This window comes from Gavia stellata, chromosome 31, assembly GCF_030936135.1.
Source record: "Gavia stellata isolate bGavSte3 chromosome 31, bGavSte3.hap2, whole genome shotgun sequence".
NCBI lineage: Eukaryota > Metazoa > Chordata > Aves > Gaviiformes > Gaviidae > Gavia > Gavia stellata.
Genome location: NC_082624.1, coordinates 3,697,804 through 3,720,534, shown reverse-complemented (window position 1 = coordinate 3,720,534; position 22,731 = coordinate 3,697,804). Strand labels below are relative to the sequence as shown.

Sequence of the window (22,731 nt, the reverse complement as noted above, 5' to 3'; positions counted from 1 at the left end):
CTTTTGGGCTACATTTAATGAAGACAGCAATATTAGAAATGCTGCCACTGCATCTGGTTTCAATATATTAGCAGCAAGTTATTGTTTAAAGGCTTTGTGGTTTTAAAAAAAAAAAGTTATATTGCTTTAGATTTTGAAAAGAAAAATAGATCCCTCCTTTATTAGCTCTCTAACTAGTTGAGCAAGAGTCATCCACTCTGCGGACGGACTCTAACGGGATAGATTTGGAGCGTGGAACTGGCCTTGTTGATCGCATGCCACAGCGTGGCTTTTTTTGGCTCACCGAAGCCGGGCCAGACTACTGTGCAGAGCGCGGCCTTTGGGGGAGGCCCCCAGCTACTGCTGCGGGACCGGCTGCTCCGCTCCTGTTCGCAGAGGCTGCCGAAGAGCTGGATGGGAGGAAAGGCAATCTGAGAGCATTAATGCATGCATCCTCTTAAAGGCAGGCACATTGCTGTACTGCTGGAGCTTAAGAGACTTTCAGGATTTTTCCTGCCTTTCCCCAGAAATCAGCTTTCTGAAGCAGGTTTTCCCCTGTGGCAGCTATGAGATCCCAAGGCAGCTTTTTGTCAGCCGTCTGATAACTCCCCAAATAGCTCTCCAGCAGCACTCGTGCCTTGGGTATAACGGCGTCTCACAGCAGCTCTGTGGAGATAGGACTGGCCAGTCTGAATGCTTCTTTTTCTTTTTTCCCCCCCTTCCTTTTTAACTCTGAGAAGAGAGGCTTGTTTCTGGCCCTGTAATTACTGTCCTAAACGTTTTCTCTCTTTCATTATAAAAAGGCCACAGAGTAGAATGCGAACTCTTGAATATGACAGAGATACTGTTTCCAGGAAAAAAGAAATAGCTAACTTACAAAACTAAGTTTATGCAATAAAGTTATTATATTCTGCTCCTTTTAAGCAGACTCTCGTGGAATTTATGTACAGTACATGACAGATTTTAAAACTATTTATACCACAGTTAGAGCAAGACCTTTAATACTCTAGTCTTAAGACAGGGTTTGTTTTTGTTAGATTTCTTTTAAAGCTTTAGACAGTTAAATACAGTACATAGATGTTAGCTTTTAAATACAATGCAAGATTACGTAACCTTCTGACTAGCTTCAACCACAGACTGGCACCTCTTTTAATCATTTCCGTAGTACAAAATGTTCCTTTCCTGATTTGGTGTGTGTCGGGGGGGTAGTTTTAACTCATTTTGCACTGTGGTGCCAGCTCACGGTAACTAGAATCATCCACAGCTAGCGAGTTTGGTAAATCAATGGGTTAACGGAGCTGTATTGGAAGGATTAGGACTGTATGACACTAAGAGACCAGGAATATGACATTCATATTCGTCCATGGCCAGCACAGATTCATAACACGAATTCCATTGACATCTTTAGGATGTGCAATAGTTATTAGTGCATCTATCGTCGCCTACCAGCTTACTACAAGAGAGAATAAGCTATTCTCCTTGGTGCCAAATCTTCAGACTTCAATGGTGTTAGCGCTACAGTACATTTAGAGTTTGGTGTCTGAAGGCCTGACTACTGTATGGTTATATTTAAGACTAAGATTGTTTGGGATATCTTTTTGTGGGGAAGAAAAGAGATGGAGACATTCTGACGGCGGGAAAGCTGAGACACTGAACACAGATCCATGCAAAAGTTTTGTTCGAGAGGAATAGAAAATGTTAATGACTAAATCTAAAACCAGTTCCTAGTTGTTATTAAAACTAGCTACAGTACACTTGGTTTGGGTGCATTACTCTTCTAGAAGAGAGACGTCAGCTTTGGTAGTGCTTAGCATCCCTTACACACCCATTGTCGCTCCCCCGAGGCGTTATGCGCTTTCGGCGGAGCTGCGCTTTGCGTGGGCCGGGACAGACCCCTCACCTCGGAGGTTCCTGAAGTAGAGTTTTAGCTTCTGCGGCTCGGTGATGCGTCTCCTGGTGAAGTCCGCGCGCGGGTGGCCTTGGGCGCAGTGATCTGTCTGCAGCAGGTGGAAGAGGCTTGCCATGTTGGGCCCGATCTTCTCCATCAAGCTGTCCTTGATGGTGCTGACAGTCTCTTCATCACACTCCAATAAGCTTCTCACCAGCTTGTTGTAATACCTGCACGAGAGTTACCATCCATTACTCCAAGGCATCTCCCAGCAAGACCAAAAAAACAAGGTAAGAGTTGATCTCAAGCCAGGAGACCAGTCCAAGCAATAAAACTATGAGAATCAGAGTTTTTAAGTTATTCAGGGTGTGTTTGAAATGGATTTTTGACAGCGCACAATGTACATACTCTTACTGCACCTAACAAATGCCCTGGCACTGGTGATGCTGTGCCTGATGACAGACGGAAGGAACACAACCCCTCAAACTTCTGATTTAGTCATCCTACATGAGCAGCTGCTCCAGCTCTGAAAGGTAAGGCTATAAGCACAGGCGATTTTGGTGTTCGGGATTTTTGGTGGACGAGGAAGAAGGGGAGAGCGAGGAGCAAAGACAATCTAGTAATTGGCTTAAGCGTGTGTTTTACTCTCTGCTAAACAACCCAGGTTTCTAGAGCTTTAGGAAGAAAAATAATTGCATCTTTCTAATAGACAGCTACTGCCCGTCACCAGACAGGGTAACAGGCTAAACAGACCACTGCTCTGAGCCAGTACAACCTTTCCTACGAATGCATCCATCCCTGTGGTACCATTCCCTTTCGTCTCTCTCCCTTCCCCTCCATGCACAGCCTTTAGCAAGGGACCAGAAGAGGAAGAAGCAAGCTCAGTCCAAGTCAGAGCCTGACAGATGCACGTATTCCTAGGGGACAGATCTTTAGGGCATACAATCAGTTGTCACTTCCAACAAGCTGACCATGCATTAAATCACAAGAGAGGACCTTATGCTTTGCCCTGTTGCGTGCCTGCCTCCTCTACAGCCTGCTGCTGCATTTTCACCTTCCAGCAGCCTTGAGTATGCGTTCCTTGCTCAAGGAGGGAGCCAGGAAATTGTGCTGATCTGTTTCCCCAGCACTGCTTGAGCCGAGCGGAGAACAGTGCTCAAAGGAACGATCCTCCGCGGGGCTAAGGCAGAATCAGCACAGCCCTGCGTGCACGGCTGGCTTGGGCAGGGAGAGCAAAGCTGGCAAGTGGGACCTCACTGTACGAGAGAACACCTTCCTAGGGAGAGAAAGTTGGGAAAATAGGAGCAGTCAGTCCCATATTTGCTGGGCTACTTCTGCCTGAAAGGACGTCGGGGAACTTATTTTAAGCCTTTAAGGTCACCGTGACATTTTTCCACAGGAGCAGAGAAGAGAATAACCTGCAGGTGGAGGAGGGGAAGGAAGAGGGAAATGAGAGTTCACATTCAAGCTCCTTTCCTAACTCTCAGCTCTGGCCTTTAGAGCAGCCAGTGGAGGTCAGGTGAGGTTAAAGTTTCTGCTGCACTTGGAGTACAAAAGGACCAGGCTTTGGCACGGTGGAGCACAGTGCAAGCACAGCTCGGCAGAGCTAATACTACGGTCTGAAGCATGCACAGTAGTTGATGATGAATACATCTGTGCGACCCATGCATCCAGCTTAAATCAGTCCCAGTCTAACAGGACAGGAGGAACAGATCCTATCCACCTTCCTCTGCAGCGCTGCCTACACCTCCTTCATACAAATACCGCTTGGTGGTTTCCATAGCTGGAGCTGCGATCAAACAGCTCGCTAGTGCCTTTCAGCAGCTAGACAGCAAGAAAAAGCAACAAGGCTTTCCTCTCCTCCTGCTCCTGCCATGAGATTAAATCACAGGAAGATGCTATGACCTTTAACTACTTCCTCTCAGTGTCCCAGGCCAAGTGGCACATTCTTATGCTGTGGCTATGTTGGGACAGGGGCTGGGAAAGCAGGATGCTTTAGGAGACCTCAATGTAAACTATTAGCTGGGAAATCCTGCTGCTTTTGTTACTCAACATGTCATAATATCCTTTGGCTTTGACAAGGGTCGGCGGCTGTGGGGGAGGAGTTCCCTCCGCCTCGGGAGAGCGGCTCCGGTTCAGGCTCGGTCCTCTGGAGAGGAACGTCCCCAGCACGTATAACACTGCCACTGCTATCGCTGCATCCTCCCTCGCTCAAGTGTCCACACGTCCCCCCTTCACCCCAATGCCCCTACAGACCTGCCAAGGGCTGTTTAACTCTACAGTCCATCGTATTGACCTGAACTGCCCTTTCAGCCTGTAAAACACTGATGCCACAGTGCTGCCTTCTCCTCGTCCCAGCCCTTGGGGGAACGCTCAAGCAAACCTCTTCCAAATTTGCTTGGGGGAAGAGGGGAGAGACACACAAGTATAATTTTCACCTTCCCACAAGTATAATTTTCTGGATATAATACCTACAATAGAGTTTCCTATAATAAATTCATGCCGCTCAGAGACACAACATCTATATATCACTTGCATACCTGTCCTAGGATAGGTCTGGAGGCTTAAGATACTGCTAGATCAAGTCAAACAGCCGCCCCAGAGGAGCTGTAGCATTCGCTACAGCCAGCCAATGTGTTAAATTGCAGCTTGGTCTGTTTGCACTCAAATTCTAGAGCATATTTACTCAAACTGTTCAAAAAGATCCCTTTTATGCCAATCACAAGACCCAGCACTGATTGTTCCAGGGTTTAGAAGAAGAAATCCCTGCCCTTGCAGCGTGACTGCGCAGACTGCAGTAGCTCCCTGAAGCCTCTCTCTGTCCCTTGTCCTTGGAGGATGGGGACAGGGCAGTTCTGTGCTCAGATAAAGGCGCCAGAGAGCAGCGTGATGCGCCCGTTTCTGCAGGCAGCCTTTGCTATCAAGAAGGAACAGGGGTGAAGACAACCCTAAAAGAGACCATTAAGAACACCAGCCTATCTCTAGAAATATAAACTACTGGATCATGGCAGAATAAGGTTATAGAGGAGCCTGTTCGCTGGTTCCCTTTAAGCTTTCCTAGCTCTTCATATTGCCACGGTAAGTCAGAGGGCAAGGCCTCATTTGCTGGGTGCCATATAAACCCCAAAAAGGGGCTGGCTGCAGTCTGCAGAAGTGAATGAAGTTGCAAGAGGTCGAAAAGCACTTAAGTGCTCAATATGCCAGAGATGCTATATTAATCAACCTGGTTTGGTATTTAAAAGCTCTGTTTACCATTACGCTGCATTCAAACTAAAAGAACTAGCATTTAAACAAACTCCAGGCTTTGAAGTAATGTATGTCTAGTTAATTTTATGATTCTCCCCTGGAGATGTTTATAAGTGTATTTACCAAAAAGAGACTCCAAAGAATGCTGGTAAAACTTAACAAGGATTTGAAAAGGCAGAGAGCGTTACTTAAGCTAAGCTATATTAGGACTTGTAAGAAGTTAGTCATCTTGGTTCCTCTCATTTCTTTCTCTGTGCTTCACATTTTTGCCTTTGATGCATTTCAGCTGACGAAAGCTCCACGTACCGGTTTGAGAACTGATTTGGAAGCTGGACGACCTCCGTGATGGCTTCAGGATTTCGTTTTGCAATGCCGCACATGTCCAGTTTGCTGTAGCACTCCTCTTGCACTTCGGAGATCATTCTTTGGAAAGTGGAGCACCTCCGAATGGCAAGGAACACCTTGGACGTTACCCCATTTGCAATGCATTTCAAGCTTTCTTTCACAAAAGCTTTTCCCTGGAAACGGAAGAAAAACCTTAAATTGCAAGAGATTTCATAGAAAGGGATGTATGAACAGATACTCCGCTGTGGCTGGCTGCTATTAATTACCCTTGCGGCAACTGCAGACCTGCTGGAGGTCCCTTACCAAGCTCAGCAGGGAATTGGACCCTAAACGCTGGCAAGTGTTGCATAGTTATATTCACAGCAGTTTAAGTTGGGATGCACACAGTCCACAGAGAACAGGGAGCTCCTGTTCCCAAAAGATTTAGGCAATGGAAGTCTTTGCGTGGACAGACCTAGAAATGCCAGCACCAGAGATGGGCCAATTCTGCCCTCCGGGAGGGGGCCGGACCGCTCGTTGCATACCAGCGATTTAACGCATCTGGATCACCAGACCTCAAGATGCTTTAAGAGCTTTTAAGTTTGTCCTCGGGAGCGAGAGTGCAGGGAACAAGGGGGTGTGCACATTTTGGGAAGAAAGGATGAAGGAAAAGGGCCCTTGGCAGAGCCACAGTCCTCTGATATTATCCTATTTATTCTGCTGCGAGCAACTGCAGCTCCGGAGAGGCTGATCTGGCTATGCATTCCCAGGCCCGAAGACTTCCAATTCAAATCCCAGCCCTGTGCCAGGTCACACAGTCAGAAGACTTACTTTGTTAGAAGAACGTTTATATTTCCTCCTGAAGAGGAAACTTAGCTCTCCGCCCCACAAAACACTCCTTGCCAAGTCCTCACACATAGCATACAGTATGTGGAAAATGTACTGTAGAAAATAGCCCTGAAGGATGCATTTGTAGCCAAAAACCAAAATCATGGTTCAGAGGAGTAGCTAAGCAGCAGGAAGGGCTGCAAGAGAGGAAGGGTTAAGCCTGCACAGACCCCATCTCCGTGAGGACAGAGAAATTAAGGCATCCATTCAGCAAAGCGTTTAAGCACGTGCTTTAGTGTTGCAGGACTTGTAAAAGCACTTTATTGAATCGGGGCATGAAAAGGGCTCTAACGGCAAGGTATTATTCTTGTCCCCTTTATACTCGTACCGTACCTGAGTGTCAAATTTAGCAGCACTGTACAGGAAGGACTTGCAGATGTCGTACATGCCATCCGTGTCACACGTGGAGTTCTCCAGGCAGGCGAAGGCCCCGCAGCCCACCTGGAGGGCACTGTTCAGACAGCGAACCACCTCGGCTGCAGAGAGAGGCACAGGCACAATATTACGTATGCACCGCTACCCGATGCCCGACACCGTAAGGACCTTCTCCAGCGCAACGTCAAGTTGTGCTCGACTGCAGTCAAGCAGTAGCCTTACTGCTTTTCAGAACTGGAGGGAGAGGTAACGAAGAGAGGCCGAAGGCGCTGTGAAAAAGGAGCTATTAACTGAAGTCATGCAACAGATCACCAGCAAATCAAGGAACAGAAACTGCAACTGCTGAAACCTTCAATCGGTTACACAGAAATTAAAAAGAGAGGCAACATCTGACTGTCTTTGGCTAGACGGAGACTTACAGGTCCATCCCAACCTAATTCTGATTGCACGCATTTACAGCTTTATTCAGAGCTCCTCTAAAGAAGGCAGAAGTAATGAGGATGGGCCCATGGAGAGCCCTGGGTGGTGAGGTCTCCTCCACGGCCTTAGACCGCAGGGAGGTCAGAGCAGCTTGGCAGCAGCTGGCTCACAAACCTCATTTGAAAATGAGACTGAAGTGATGGCGATTGCCAATAAGCTGGCATGAAATTTGCACTTACTGCGAGGAAGCGCTGGTTTTGCTGGCTTTGGAGGTATTTGTGCTTTTCTAAAAAGCATAAAGTATCTAGAAATAAGATTTTAGTTTGCCTGTCAATTACCAGTACTACAAAGGACCTAAACGAGCAGTTTGGTGCTAAATACTGACCTGGCACCCAGCAGTTTGCAAGCACAGCCAAGAAAGGTCGTATTGTTGAAGATTCGCAAAGAGAAGGGACCTTTGGGCAGAGAAAGTTAAGGTAATGGGGCTGACCGGGTATAATTAAAATTATTGAAGCAGTAGTTAGTCTGAACAGGAGGGTATCCATGTCATCCCATCTTTTTTAGTGCAGATACTAGGCATCTTAACAATGAATCAGCACTATTGCCACATGATTGCCCTGAAATTAGTAGGGATTAACCTTTTTTGGCAAGCTGAACATCTGTCCCCTCATGTGTCTGTGCAAGGCATATTCATTACTTTTGCAGATCATGTTACGAGACATTCTTTAGGAAGAAATGCAAACCCGGTGTCTCCCATCAAGATCCTAGGTGTGGGAAAAGTGAGGATTCGCATTTCGTGGAAGAGAACACACCTTAATAAGAGCTAAGTTGTAGCCTAAAGATGTATCTGTGTAACTAGGATCTTTACAGAAAAGAGGAGGAAAAAAAATGTTAAAAATCCCACCCAATTAACCCCTCCTTATTCTCCGCTCTTGCTTACGTGCCTGAAGGGAGAAATATTTGGTAAGATCATCCTCTCCCCAGTTCATAACCTCACCATCGCACAAGTCATTCCCATAATTATGTTTCCACAGGTTCAAATTATAACTTTGCTTTCAGCAGACTTAGTATGCATTAAGCTTTTATTGTTTTAGGCACGGTGCAATAGTGAGACCCTATGTTTCTATAGCAACCAAATACAAAAGGAAATTGAGCAAACACCCTAGTATAATGCTGCAGAGCCTTGCAGATCTAAAATAAGACATCTGTTAATGAGCTCCAAATTAGAGACCTAATATCTTTCCAGTATACTAGAAGGCAGATTTTTAATTTCCATTGTTCAAGACAATGTGTCCAACTTATCTAAGCATCTATAGTGCACAAAGTAGAGACATCCAGAGCTGACTTGCCAGCAATTTCTTTATCCATTGTAAAAGCAAGTTTGCTAAATGTCACAATCATATTTTTATGGTACCATCTAACTGATAGCAATCAGTTTTTGAAAATAAATGCTAGTGGTGGCCAGTTTCTAGGTTACTGCATTCTTCAAAGTCGCATCTCTCTCCCCCTCTTGGAATAGACAGATGTTTGGCAGAACAATGGTTCAGTCAAATTTCCACGGATTTTATCAACTTCCTAAAAAGCAAGGAATTTAACACCAAAGTATGACTGCAATTGGAGAAGAGAGAAAGATACATGCAAGCAGGGGGAAGGAAAAAAAAGTACATGGAACTCATTTAGTAGATGGGGGAGGAGGAGAGAGAATGGATTGCATCCTGCAAGCAGATCACACACCGGTTCCCTGACCCAGCTCCTGAAAGGAGAAGAAATCTTCTCCAGTTATACACCAATATCCTCCTGAATCAGACTGTTACATTAATATTTGTTCCTACCAGCCACCAAGTTTATAAGAAAAAAAAAAAAGGGAAAACAAAAAGGAAAAAAATAAAAAGAAAAATCAGCAGTAGAGATATCTGAAACAGTCTACACACCGGGGTTCAGGCTCAAAGCCCTCCTTGCTGGGTGTTACCTGAGTTCTGGGCTGCAACCCTGGGTTTCCTGGGGCTCACAGAGTCATTCTGTTCAGCTTCATAGGATGCAGATGCACTGATCACCAGCAGCAGGAGAAAACCAGACTTTAGGAGCATTCTCTGACAAGTTTCCGCTAAGTGTGGTTTTTTGGGTGGGTTGGTTTTTTTTTTTTTTGGTGTATGTGTGTGTGTGTCTCTCTCTCCTCTTCCACTTCGGCTTGAGCAAAGATGTGGATCTGGATACGCGCTCCCAGGGCGAGAGAAAGGAGTCCGCCGAGGCTTGGGGACGTGCCGCAGCCCGGCTCTGCCCGGCCCCTCTGGCTCCTGCTCGCTGGGGGACCAGGAGCCGCGCCGAGGGCTTTTATAGCCGCCCTTATCGGTCCCCCCGCGGGCTGCCGAGCCAATCGGGAGGCGCTGGGCAGAGCCAATGGCAGACTGGACTCATTCAAGCCCCAGAAAACTGCAACTTCACAGGAAGAATATTTTCCAGCCAATTAAAAGTACCTGCCAAACAACAATAACCAAAAAGTTAATCTTCGGAGAGGCGGTGGGAAAGGGAGGGGGGGACTTCCTATGGATAATTGAGCTCAAGGAAGTGACAGGGCAGTCCTGAATCTTCCCCCACCCCAAAAAAAACACCTGCCCTTTAAGAAAAGATATTTTTCCATCCGTTTAGCAGTTATCCCAGGGTTACAGCAGCTTGGAAGGAGGGAAGGGGCATTTTTGCACGGCACGTACAATGGGGGCTGGCACCGAGCCTTCACGCAGTGGGTCAGCTCCGCACCTGACCTCAGCCCCCCAGAAAGGCAAAGAGGACGTACCTGTGTGCGTGCAGGTGGGAGGCATCGCCTCTTGCCTGCCAGAGCACGTGTGCACAACACTGAACCCGTGTACAAACACATTACACCTCACGTAGGCACATGTAAATACCCTCTCGGTGCCGAAAACCTTCTTTCTCGTACACTGCATTCCTTATCTTCCCCTCACTTGCACAATTACGTTAAGAAAATCATGCGTTCATACCTCTGACTTCAGCGTAGCCTTGCTTTTACTGCTTCCCAGTGAAGCTCAAGAAACAATTTTTTAGGTGTTTGGTGGTTTTCCTCCCCCCCCAATTCAATCCTGTTTTTCAGATTTCATAACGGGAGGAGGCACCCTAATGCTTGATTTAATCTTCATTTTAATAGGCACATAATGAGGATTAACACACTAGAGAACTGATTATCCTGTATACCAGAGACAATTTAAGGCTCTGAGTATTTAAGGGATGAAAGCATAAGCAGCAGTATTAAGTCTTAGAGCTGAAAGGAAATCAGGAAGGTGCATGGAGAAAGAAGATTTATAGATAAAAAGCTACAAGTTCCTGCAGCTTAGAATAAGTTGGAAGATTTACATATCAGGTATTACTGATCAGAGACGAGATAGCCTCTTTTGGATCTTGAGCGTGTTTGATTCTCACTCAGCTATCCCCACAATCCTTTCTGTCGAAGGAAACATACTCTCGTCTCTGTGGTGTCAGGCAAGGAAATGCAGCTCAAACAGATTCGTAGATCCGTCCACGTACAGAAGTTCCGTTTGGATGAACCAATTCTACAAATCTCATTTAAGTGGAGGTGCAAAAACCCCTCATCCTGTGGGCATTCATTCAGGTTTATGGGTAGCTAAATTTAAAAGTCAATAAGGAAGCAATTTAAAGAAAAACAGAAGTAGCCTCTTCCTTCACAGAGCTCCAGAAACAGTGCCCACTGCTTTACCTCATTCCTGTCTTTTTTTGCGTAGGTGTGACAGCTCTGACCGTGACAACGGGACCACTCTGGTTCCTCGCCCCATCCCTGAGCTCTGATTTCTTCCGAGAGGGAGCTGACAGCTCAGTTCGGGCTGCACAGCCCCATTCGTGTTGGCATATTTGGTGTCAGCTTCAATTGGAACAGGAACAGGAGCGAGGTTGTACTCCTGCCTTGGGGTCAAAATAACAGCTGTGCCAGATGTTCCAAGAACATTCAGAAAGCACTGAAACAGAAGGGTTTCGGGTTTCATCTCAGTTTTGTGACACTGAGCCAATTTCATTAAAGAAAAAAAAGAAAGAAAGAAAAAAAAAAAAAGAGAAGAAGCAGCCCTGCAAAAGCACTGTGGTTTCTCTACTTAATAGGACCAGTCCAGTTTGCAAGTGAGAATAATCCCATAGGGTTTGATTCTGATTAAATCAAAAGCAACTCTGGCATTGACTTCAATGGGGGATGAATCACCATTCTATCTAAGTCCTATTTGGAGTGGAAGCATTGCATTTTCCACCAAATTGAATTTCAAACTCAAAGCCCAATTTCTCCACCCCTTCACCCCCAAGGTGAACATTCCTACTTGTCTTTTTTAATGTTTCAATCTGAACTGAAGTAGTTTGCAAAACAAAACAGGTTGTCCTGGCCCTCTGAGCACGTATACATCCTGATTTCAGTCCAAGTGTAAGGAAAAATTAGTAGCAAGCAGTTCCTATAGATATTAAAATTCTTCCAGCACATTTTCTGTTCTTCCTCATATCATTATTCCAGGGCTGATTTACTCTGTTAGGGACATATTTAGTATTTGTACCTGCTGCATATTTTTGAAGCAACCGGTTTTAATTACAGATAGCAATAACAGGAGATTAAGATGAGGTTCAGTTTGGTAATGGGAACAGGCACTACAATACAGTACGATATATTGGATCAGGACACATGCAAACATTGTAATATCAGAAAAACTTTATCGAGTTGCCAAAAAGACCTTGTGAAGGCAGTACCTTTATTACTGCTTTGAGAAAGTGGGAAAATTAATTCAGGAGTGAAGGACCCATACTGAATTGCTGTCAAATTTGGCAGGAGACTTGTACAAGCACATATCTGCGTGAGACAATTGAGTCCTTTGGTACCAGAACATATTTGCATTACTGATTTTGCATACCAAAGGCAACAAGAACTGCAAAATCCCCCCCGTAACTTCCATTCTGCACTCACTGTATGATGGCAGAGGAGCTTGGCTTCTCTCTTGTACTGAAGCTTTTAAGGGGAAAAAGAAATAACCAGCGCAGGAATCATTAGACTGTTCAAAGATCGGTGGTTTGCCCACGCCAGGGTCATGCCTTTAAGACTGTTGCTAGAAGGTTTAGGGACACAAGAAGAATACCCATTACGGGATAAGATTTTCCCTAAAAATCTTCCCTCCTCCTGTTCTCAGTTAATAGCTGGCCTGGACCCTAGAGACCTCACCAGGAGAGAAAAAAAAACCCCAAAATAAAAACCCCAAAGAAGTTCCACTATTGGTTACTAAAGGCTCAGCATAACCTGCTGGAAGAATTTTCTCCCCAGCTTCCCTACAGGTTAAATGCTGCCCTGAAGTAGAAAGGTTTGTTTCCTGGCTGATGCATGTAGAGGAAAAGAAGAAAGGCACTGTTAGCCCCGAGTGAACCGTCCCCTTCTTTCCATTTCCGTTCAAGAGATCCTATTAAATTGAACAGTACGCACTATTGTACCACTGTTAGTCTGTTCCCAAGGTGTTCAGATTTTTGTCCAAGCTCAAGAAGAAATGTAGGGGAAAAGAAAAGACAAAAAAGAGAAGAGGGGAACCCAAAGTCAATACCCCCCGCCTGGTGCTCAGCTGCTCCCTGGCTGGAAGCTGCTGCGAGGGCAGCGGCCCCCCCTGCCATTGTGTAACTCGATCCCTGCCCACCTTTCAGCCCCCCTCCCCAGCACAGGACCCCGCCATTGCCATTCGCTCCACTCGCTCCGGAGGGACGTGAGCAACTGCATCACCTCGGGAGTTAGCAACGCTCCGCTGGTTCCTCCCTGCACGTCTGCGCCTTCCGAGCAAACCAACCTCCTCTCACGCCGCCTCTCGCGGCGGCGACACTTTGGCACACACGTCCGCAGCCACCCCACCCTTTCCTCGCGGCTCGGCCCGTTGACACGCTGCACTGAACTCCGTTAACACGCAAAAGGGATGGCTGGAAAGAGCCACCACGGAGCAGCATCGTGTGTCCGGGGTAGGCTTGCACGGAGCAGGACCCAGGTCTAGCAAGGGGCAGAGCACGCTCCCTCCTCACCGCAGCTTTGACATGCATGGAAGCTCATGGGAAACGCTCCGTGCGTGACAAGGATCAAACCTGCGCCGTCCCGAGGCCTTGATAGCTCGCCAGCCGCCCGCGCGCATCTCGCTGGACCAGATCCTCAACAGGTGTACATTAGTATAACCGCCGAATTCAATATTAGCCCTTCATCTACGCCATTATTCTGATGCGTCACTACACGCTGTCTGGATGCAATTCCCCATCCTAGAGTTATAAACCAGGAGTAGCTTCAATTAGACTGACAGTATAAAAGCAAAGTAAGGGAGAGGCTAAGCAGAACCTTTTAATTTGCTTAGCCCAAATGAATAACCCCGGCTGCACCGGTGCAAGTGATGTCAGAACTTGTTCCAAAAGGCAGGATACAATTTAAGAGTTACCTGGGTGTCTGCCCCAACAAAGCCACTTGGATCTGTCTACAGGCTTTGGCCTTCACTCCATAAACCTGGCAACAGCAACAACAAAAAAAATCTGCTCAAAATCTTCTTACTAAACAAAGGGATTTAATAGCTCTGCTTTATATGCAAAAAGTCAGAATAGGTTTAATTGTGTCGTGACCGCTGTGTGTTTAAGGTACAATTGTTTAATGCCCAGCATAAGGTTGCAACTATTGTCTTCGACTGTGTTTGAGTTAATCGGAAACATAAATGAAGGCAAGTTAAAGGTCTTCTCATATTACTGTACTACATGATTTATTCACTTCACACAATTTCATTTTTTGCTAAAAGGAATTATGTATTCTAGTATATTTCTGCTGGCATTGTTTTGTGTCTTGTAAATGCAATGCATGATGAAAAGTGATTACTAATAATAACCCGGTATTACTTGTAATCCTATGCTCTAAATCCCAACTGCCTGTTTCAATGGGATTTTGATTAAAACCAAATGTGCATCACATATCAGATACATAAAGAACTTTCAGCACTCAATTCCTGGTACCTTGGCCTGATCCAGGCAGTGAAAATAGTCATCTGTGGAAGGTGAAACAGTCTTTTAAAGGCATTGCTGTGAGGACTGACGGCTTTACTCTCCTCTAACCAAACACGGATATCACTGGCTTGGACTGGATTTGTACCTGAAAAACAGAGTCAGAGGTTTTTTAATCCTTCCATTCAGCAGGTAGATGTGCCAGTGCCAGTCCCAGCCCTAAAGCATTAGCCAAGAGGAGTTACAGAAGCAGGACGTGGCCCACAGAGGCGAGCAAGTTGCATTTACACGCGGCAATATGCTTCGGCAGGTTATGCCACATCACGCCGATGAGTAATGTATTTTGGAGGATGCACATGGAGATAGAATGCCAGGTTTTGCACAGAGTGACAGAGTTGTTCACCTGAAGTAAAAGCAATCAGAGCTCAGAGATGCTGGCACAGAGGAAGAGAAGGAGGAACCCCCCCCAGATTTTAGAGTGGTCAGACACCCGTCACATCTACTTTCCTCCCTGCAGCCAGCAGGTCACCAGGCGGTTGATCCAAAACCCCCAGTTCTTTTGACTGCAGCAAGAGTTAATCCCAAACCCGATTTTGAGGGGCTCCGGATAAGACCTTTACTCAGGGACTCCCCCATCTGCGTGGGACTCCCACCGCCACAGTCTGCCACAGAGGTACCCCCCACCCCCCACTTGCAGTAAGTATTTCCCTCCCCCTGCTCCAGAGCCTGATGACACTAGCAAATATCTAAATAGTTTCTTGCAAAGGCTTGCCTTAACCAGAAAGAGGATCTTTTATTAAAGCATAAAATTAAACACTTCAGAACAAAGATATTGGCACATTAATATGGAGATTCTGCCTCACCCCCCCTCCTTCATCAAAATGCATTAGCCCTTCATGTGCAATTTGCATTGGAAAGCGTAGGAGCCACATAGCATTAACAGCTGTGAAATTGGTGTCATTCTTAAAGGTTAAAATAAACCCAGCTATTCTCTAAAGCTGCCAAGCATTTCTTTGCAAGATCTATGGCCAGAGCCTTCATGAATCATGAATTTGCTTTTTTTGTGTGCTGTGGAAGGATCCTTGGGAAGATCTTTCCCCTGTTTACAGGCAGGCAAGAGCATTCCTTGTTTAGCCTCTTGCAGGATGACCTCAGCACTAGGTGTGAAATAAGGCAAGCAGGAGTCAGCCAGCAATATACATTTCAATTTGCACAGCAGCTCTTTTAAAAAAAAAAGAGGGGGGGGGGGAAAAAAAGGAATGACATGGCAGCCACCTCACTTTACTCTTGAGAAAGTCTCTTGAAAGTTTTCTAGCCAATAGTTACTGGAATTTGTTTTGCAAGAGTGTCGTTTTGTATTTTTTCCTTTTATTACCCTAACAAGTCACAGATCCTAAACTTGGTATATTAAATATTCTGGTTACTGTACTGACAAGAACATTTAACATGAGAATCATTCTTTCCCCGTGATTTTTCAGAAACTAGAAAGATTATTCTCATGGAAAATTTTTTAATTGCCAAGGCCTAAATAACACAGTGCCTTGTTAGATAAGAGGAGCTAAGTGAGTAGCGCGTAATTCAAAACATATAGAAGCATATGGGAAAGCTCCCCCAGGGATTATGGCCTCCGGTCTCCGTGCCAGAGGTCGACTTGCAGCTGATGCAACCCCAGAAGTGCAGAGGCTGAAGGTCCCTTGAAATCATTGTCCCTCCTGGATTTTGGGCTAGTCAAAGCACAGGCCACCAGACACTTCTCGTCCCAGTCCCCGCCCTGAAGTACCCATACACAATACCCGTTTGTCACAGTAGAAACATACACAGGATATTTTTAGAAGAAGAAACCCAGGGAAATTGTCCGTATTTTCTCAGAGGGTCCGCATCAGTAATACGGCCATTCTTCTCCTTTTAGGGCTCCTGGTAAAAACCACCGGCTCAGCGATGGTCTCGGAAGAAAAGATGTCCCCCATATCCTCACTCATCATGAACTCAACCACAGTGATTGTGCTTCATTGCCCTTGTAAACTTTACAATTTAATATTTATTATGCTAACTGGAGGGAAAGGCAGTACCATACACCTCTTTCCTCTCCAAGCCTGTACAGAGAGCAACGGTGCCGTTATCTCTGCCATGCCTCACCCCTACGAAGTCCTACTTGAGAGGCAAATCCACGGGAGCGTCCAGAGCTGGGGCTGAGCGTAGCGTTACTTCCAGTTCGGATGGGAGGTTAAATCCAAGCGGAAACAGGCCTCGAACAGCTTGTTCCCAACCCTGCTCTGCCTGCCGCCCTCCACAGCGCATGCTATCCTCCCCATCTGCTGCTTTGGATGTTAAACCCTGAACATTGCTAAATAAGTAGGGCTGTGAAGAGTCGCGTGTATTGTCTGGCTGAAGTTCACTGCGGGTTGGCCTCCAAGGGAGACGATGATTAACTCGACAGCACAGTTTGGGCAGTGAGAAAGACTGGGTTTTGTAGAGCAGCAAGTCAGCATCTCCAATCCTCTGCTTGCTGTCTCCTTCAGCAGGTTCAGTTCGAACAGTGCGTTTCGTCGCTACACCTCACACCTACTTTTGGAAACAAGCAGGAAAAAGAAGCAGGGAGCTCTGAATAATGTATTGTCGTTTCCAGGCTGATTCCTTTTTTTTTCCCCCCTCTCTCCCCCCACCCTCTTTTTTGATCAAAACTGAACTTAAAATAGAAGAGGAAAAGGGCTTGCATAAATATCTGACAGCTGCTCCAAGCTTTCTCGCTGGTGCGGTAACCAGCAGAACAGCAAAGAACCTGATTTTTTAGCTTAGTCAGAAGACCTGTTTTGGCCTGTTTATGAGGAAGAGACTGGCGAAGGTGTTAGCAAAGCAGCTAGCCAGGTGAGGTCTAGGGACATAAGTGAAAGAAAGAAACTGGAATCTAGGGAGTGGGCCAAAAGAAAGGGAAAAGGGTAAAGGACACTAAGGGGGTGATAACAAAGAAGCTAATCTGGGGTTGTCCCCTGCCTCCAAGGAGGCTTTCTGTATTTGCCATGGAAAATTTCACCTCCACCCATTTCCTAACCGGGCATGCAGTAATACAGAAGAGATGACAACTCCAGTGTCCACATTTTTAAAACAGGCTTTTGCCTTCTTCATGCCATTCACTAAAAGTGAGAGGAAAGCAGATTTTACAGAACAGAGTTTCAGACATCCATATCACCTCAGGGCAAATAGGTGAGTTTTAGGGAGCCTGCAAAGGTGAAGGGAGAAGAGGTGGGGTAATGAACGGTCCTCTCACAGCAACAATCACAGCATCCACAACCTTGATTTAGTTCACTTTTCAGCAGCTCCTTCTGAACCAGCTATGGGAAAATAGAGACATCACTAAACGGGACAATCAATTTTCACGGAAGATAACAGCCTGGCCGGCAGCATGTTATCTTCTGAGAGAACAATCCCTTTGTAGTCCTAAATTAAGATTTGTCTTCCAGATTGCAGCTGCATCAGATGGAAACTAAAACCAGAGCAGCCACAAACTGATTGTCTTTTCTAATTGTTACTTATCTGGTGCGCAGCCATAAGAATAAGCATCTTAAAGGCCTTACATGAACTGGGAATTTGCCCCAGTTCAAGCCAGCACATTGAAAGATTTGGCCGGGGATTTCTAGTTTACATCTCCCAGCACTGCCCAGCAGCTTTGTCCATCGCAAACACCTAAACGCCAAGGGTCTTTTTCTGGGAAACTCCATTGTCTTAGCTCACAGTTTACATTTTCAATAGAACAAAGGAGATCTTTTATCCCCATGTAACAGTTGGGAAACCGATACAGACACTTTAAGGCCTGATCCACAAGCGGATGGCCAATATCAAGAAACTAACATCTCGGCTAGATCATAAAACAAAAACCAGCACTTTGGTCCTGCTCTGCCCGACTAAGCAAGCTGGCATAGTGCCCACAATCCTCATTTCAAGATTAGCAGAATTTAATCTTGCATGCTTTTTGTCCAAAAATTCAAGACTGGGCTCTACATAAAACAAAAATCCACCACAAAGCAAAAAAACCCCAACCCAGAAAAAAACCCAAAAAACCCCTCCAAACCACCACATTAACTAAAACCCAATGAAGTTTATGAAGTCTGCTGTGATTTTTGAATCCATCCTTAGTAATTTTAGCCTGATTTAACAAGGTGACATTTCTACAAACACACTCTATGCGCATGGGTGTGTGCACATTTCTGACCATTTTAGTTCTCTGGGCACCTGCGGCTGCATTTGATGGGGGCATAAATCCTTCAGAGTTCCCCATCGCCTTTGTGAAAAGTAAGTTGTTAGAAAGGACAGTCGTTAGAAGACAACCCTAAAAACCATTCCACTCAAAACCTACAGCATCTGATCACCCCTCACTGGATACCAGAGACTCCACGGGGGAAGAAGGGGGAAGGGAGATGTCAAATGCCCCAGTTGTGGGAAAAGCTTCAATTGCAATTAACAATTGCCCACAAGACACAAATCTGTGGGAAACCAGGCTTTGTTAATCCCTGCGCTCAAGGAAATACTTATTCGTACCCTGAGGAAGGGGCCCGTTTCCTGCCAGCTGCCTTCCCACTGAAGGGACCCGGGTGGGTGTCTCCAGCCACCACCGCTCAGGACCCCCGTGCGCGCCAGGGCAGCATCCAGCCACTCACTAATCGCCCATTTCAGATCTAAGTATTCAAGACCTGGCTGGACAAGCTACACAAGTAATTTGAAGTTTAATCTCTTGTGATATTTAAGACACGGCTGGACAAAGTCCGAGAAAAGTAGGAACCAACCTGCGCTGTTCAGAAAGACGAGCTGAAGGACTGGATAGATTTTACCATTTTTATCCTAATTTTTCCACCTTTTGGCCAATTTGTTTGGAAATTCCCACTCTCCTCCCAAATACACCCTGCCTTTCACTGCAGTAACCATGCTTTCGATCCAGTGGCAATGCTTTGAAATCTCGTATGTTGCAGGTTGATATAACCAGGGAACCATCAACGGGGCTCCAGGACAATTTGGCTGGTGTCCAGTCTGCCCCAGATCAAGACAATTGCTCCACAGCGACGGCCGTAATAGCTACCAAAGAGCTAATCCAAAGAGCTCACCAAAGCTTTGAAAAGCTTTTAGTAATCTTGTACCAGGAAGCTCCTGATTTCTCAGCTGAGATTATCTCTTCTTATGGAGAACTTCTTATGGTGTATGATAGGTATTTGCAGGTATTATTTCGAGGGATTTCAGAGCTATGCCAAAAGCCTCCTGCTTACCAGGTAGGATTCATGAGAGGGAAAGAGGCCTGGAATAATAAGTGAAAATTGCTTAGATCTTTTCCAAAGATCACAGACAAAAAGTATGGTCTCACTTGGAAATGCTCACCATGGCCTGGATTCAGGGTAGCAAAGATCTCCTAAAGCTGTAAGATGAAGATGAGCTAATAAACAGCACTTAATAACTGGCTAAAAGAGGTATGGGTGCAACAATGCAATACAAGAGTCCACGTCACAGAAATTGAAATTTTTTTCTCTGGGGCAGGTATGCTTTTGGGACTACTCCTGGAGCAACAGCGTAGCCCAAGGTAGTGAACAATAGCGGGGAGAGGTAGGGAAATCAAGGCAGGAAGCTTTTGAGAATGCTCTAGTTCTAAAAATAGCCTGGAGTTTTGGTTATTTTAGTGTACAATGCCACCAGGCAGCCAGCTCACGCAGCAAAATCTGCAAACTCATTCCCTTCACACCAGCTCTGCACTTCAGCATGGCTTCCGGGAATAAAAGTGCAAATTTTGGCAAGGATGCAAAGAATGCAGAGTTGCTCAGCTCCTCTGGTTATGAGAAGCAGTGAAAGGCCCTAATAGAGGCACAGAATCCCATCTAAATATACAGACAGAAACTGAGAATAGCCTGCGACAGCCCTGCTCCAAAAGCCCACTCCAAGCTCTCGGAAAGCCTCTCTGACTTCAGCAGGCTTTGGGTCATGCCCCGTCCATACCGAAGGGCATGTTAAATTGGGTTTACAATAGCCCTTTTCCATCCGAGCTGCCCAATGGGCAGGCAACGCCTCCAGGAACCTATTGACTTTTCAGAGGCTACAAGAATAAAATTACAATTTGGAACTGAAATCGCCGCTGCGACTGTGATGGAGACCAGAGCTATTTAGGGATTAGATTAACACAGAGACTTTATGAAGCATCAGCTGTATGGCCGCTGTGAGTGAATCAGCAGGCTGTTAGCCTGGGGACCAACTGTTAATTGAAGAGGGGGGGGAGCGGGGAAGAAAGGCTGGAGTTTCATATCTAACGGTTAAATACATTTCAGTTGCTGGTCCAAACTGTTCAAAGGATTTGCCGGACTTGTGCCTGCCTTCCCATCCCCCCCGCAGCCTTTTAGCCTCAGCTTCCTCATTAAAACGGCTGAATAGAGCTGCACTTGTTACACATTTCTGCCTGCAAAGGCAGCACCAGCCTCAGCATCCAGGCAACCCTGCTCCCTTCCCAAATTCATCCACAGGGTCTTTACCTGCATAGCAAAAGGCTTCTCCTCAGTATCACAAACGTCATCACTCATCTTTGGGAGGGTGGAGCGGATGGCTGTAACCCAGCAGCAGTAAAACACATCCTATGGATACCTCTAACCATGGGACCTGGGCACAGGTGTCCTCACCAGAATTAAATGACGTAAAATCTACAGGCTTACATTCACTGACAGTACACTGCGTTGGTGAGCTGCACTCTACACTAACTGCCTTTTTTTATGGGAAATGAACTGGTGACAGCATGCACAGGACAGCTCACGACCAGAGGACCACCAGGTATTCTCTGGGTAACCTACTCAGTGGCAGAAAGCAGTTAACACACTCACTTTTGCAAGTTATTTAATAAGGTGAGTTTTTCAGCACAGTTATGGTTAGAAACAAGAAGCACTAGAACAGGCTGTGAATTTCTGGGCAAGAGATGCCTTGCATAAAGTTTTTCTTGCAATATATTATGTAGCTGCCTGAAGTCTCTATGGGTTATATTAAAGCCCTAGACAGTTGTCTGACAAATTCCTGGTAAACAAAGAAGACAAAGCTGGAACTCAAGCTATGTGCAAGTCTATTTATGTTTGTTAGTTGCAAGTTATTTCTTTAGTAAAAGTTTCCTGTTTAAGAAACATACAGATCTTTAGTTCAACATGCCTGCAACAAAATGCCCAAGTACCCCTACTCAGAAAAAAGCAATTGTCACTTCCCAGGTTATGCTGGTCAGATCCAGCCCTTCTCATATACGAGAGGTTTAAAATGCATCTTCAAGAGATTTTATCTTCAACAGCTTTTTTTTTTTTTTTTTAAATAAAAGAGGCCTAACCAGGAGTTACTGCATTGAACATGTTTCCAGGAAATTGAAAACATTCAACACTGCAAAGTTAATCTCCCCGAGCATAACCCATTTCCAATTAAGTTATTATACAAATGCGCACTATGACGGACACCAGCTACTTAAACATATATAAGCTATATGATATGGTAAGCACATGTTCCTGCTGAACTTGCAATAAAATTTGATTTTACCCTATTTACATTCATGTGTTGATTCAGTTTGCCTTTATATTTCTAAGAGGATAAACACAAGCCCAACTGACAAGTTAATCTTAACCGCACAATGAAAAATCTGTGTGAACACAAGAAATAAAAAGAATAGTGTATTTTCTCCCTCCAACACTGCAGTTTACTTCATTAATGACATCCCGCAAACTTTTTTCAAGGGGAAGCCCACTGCCCTCATTCTACAGAGCCGAAAACTGATGCACAGATGCAATCAGAATAAGGTGAGGGCCCAGGCAGCCTGGTCCCCGACTGTTCACCAGTAGATCAAAATCCTTTTCTAGAGGCACGAACAGAACCCCGGAGCCCCATTCCCAGTCACTCCTTTTTAATTGCTGCATCCCATTTTCCTCCAAAGCAGGAACAGCCCTTTGGCATCCCAACTTCTGGTCTCCTTCCCCCCTCGCCCTCCTGACAGCGCTCCTCATTGCTCTGTGAAGCACCAGCTGCCTCGGCCTTATCAATTCCAAAATCGTCGTCGGTGACATTATAACAAAGCTGTTTGCTTTTGCATCCTCGAGCATATAAGATGCAATCCCTCCCACACGCGCTTTTGTTCCAAGCCAGCCAATATCTGGGAGGAGAGACAGCTCTTTAGCCTCCCACCCAGCATGTTTCTGTGGTCCCTGCTTCCTCACAACATAACGGCATGAAAGGAGCAGGGAGGCAGCTCTGCTCTCTGCCTCTTCTCTCAAAGGCTCGGCGACTCTTGTGTCAGCAGAGCTGTGGTGAGCCACATACCGCTGCTTCAGTTCAAAGCATCTTTCCCGGGAGGATGGCCAGCAACATCCCAAATTGAAACCACATACTTGATAGCTAGCACCCTAATCAGCTACATCTCAAACTTAGCACATATTGGCTCGTTAAAAAAAGAAAACTATATAGAAAGCCAACGAGGCTCCTTCCTTGGGGGCCCAGTTCAGCAGGTAGTTCGGTGTGTGCTTAGCTTTATTATCAGGTGGAAACCAACCGCTTCCTAAGGGCCAGGCTTGCAGCATAGCACAGAGGCTCCAGTTTTCTACCAATATTTGGGGCCCGGAGAGTCCCTGTCCTTCACC

General features: G+C 45.8%; 1 protein-coding gene across 1 annotated transcript; it reads right to left on the bottom strand.

The window, feature by feature from the left end:
• Positions 1-735: 735 nt before the first annotated feature.
• On the bottom strand, positions 736-9,207 carry STC1 (stanniocalcin 1). The gene is made up of 4 exons (XM_009818374.2): positions 9,090-9,207; positions 6,659-6,801; positions 5,420-5,631; positions 736-2,097 (listed from the first exon to the last, which is right to left on the bottom strand). The coding sequence occupies exons 1-4, from the start codon at positions 9,205-9,207 to the stop codon at positions 1,827-1,829; spliced, it is 744 nt and encodes a 247-aa protein (XP_009816676.1). The 3' UTR covers positions 736-1,826.
• Between the last annotated feature and the right edge of the window lie 13,524 nt (positions 9,208-22,731).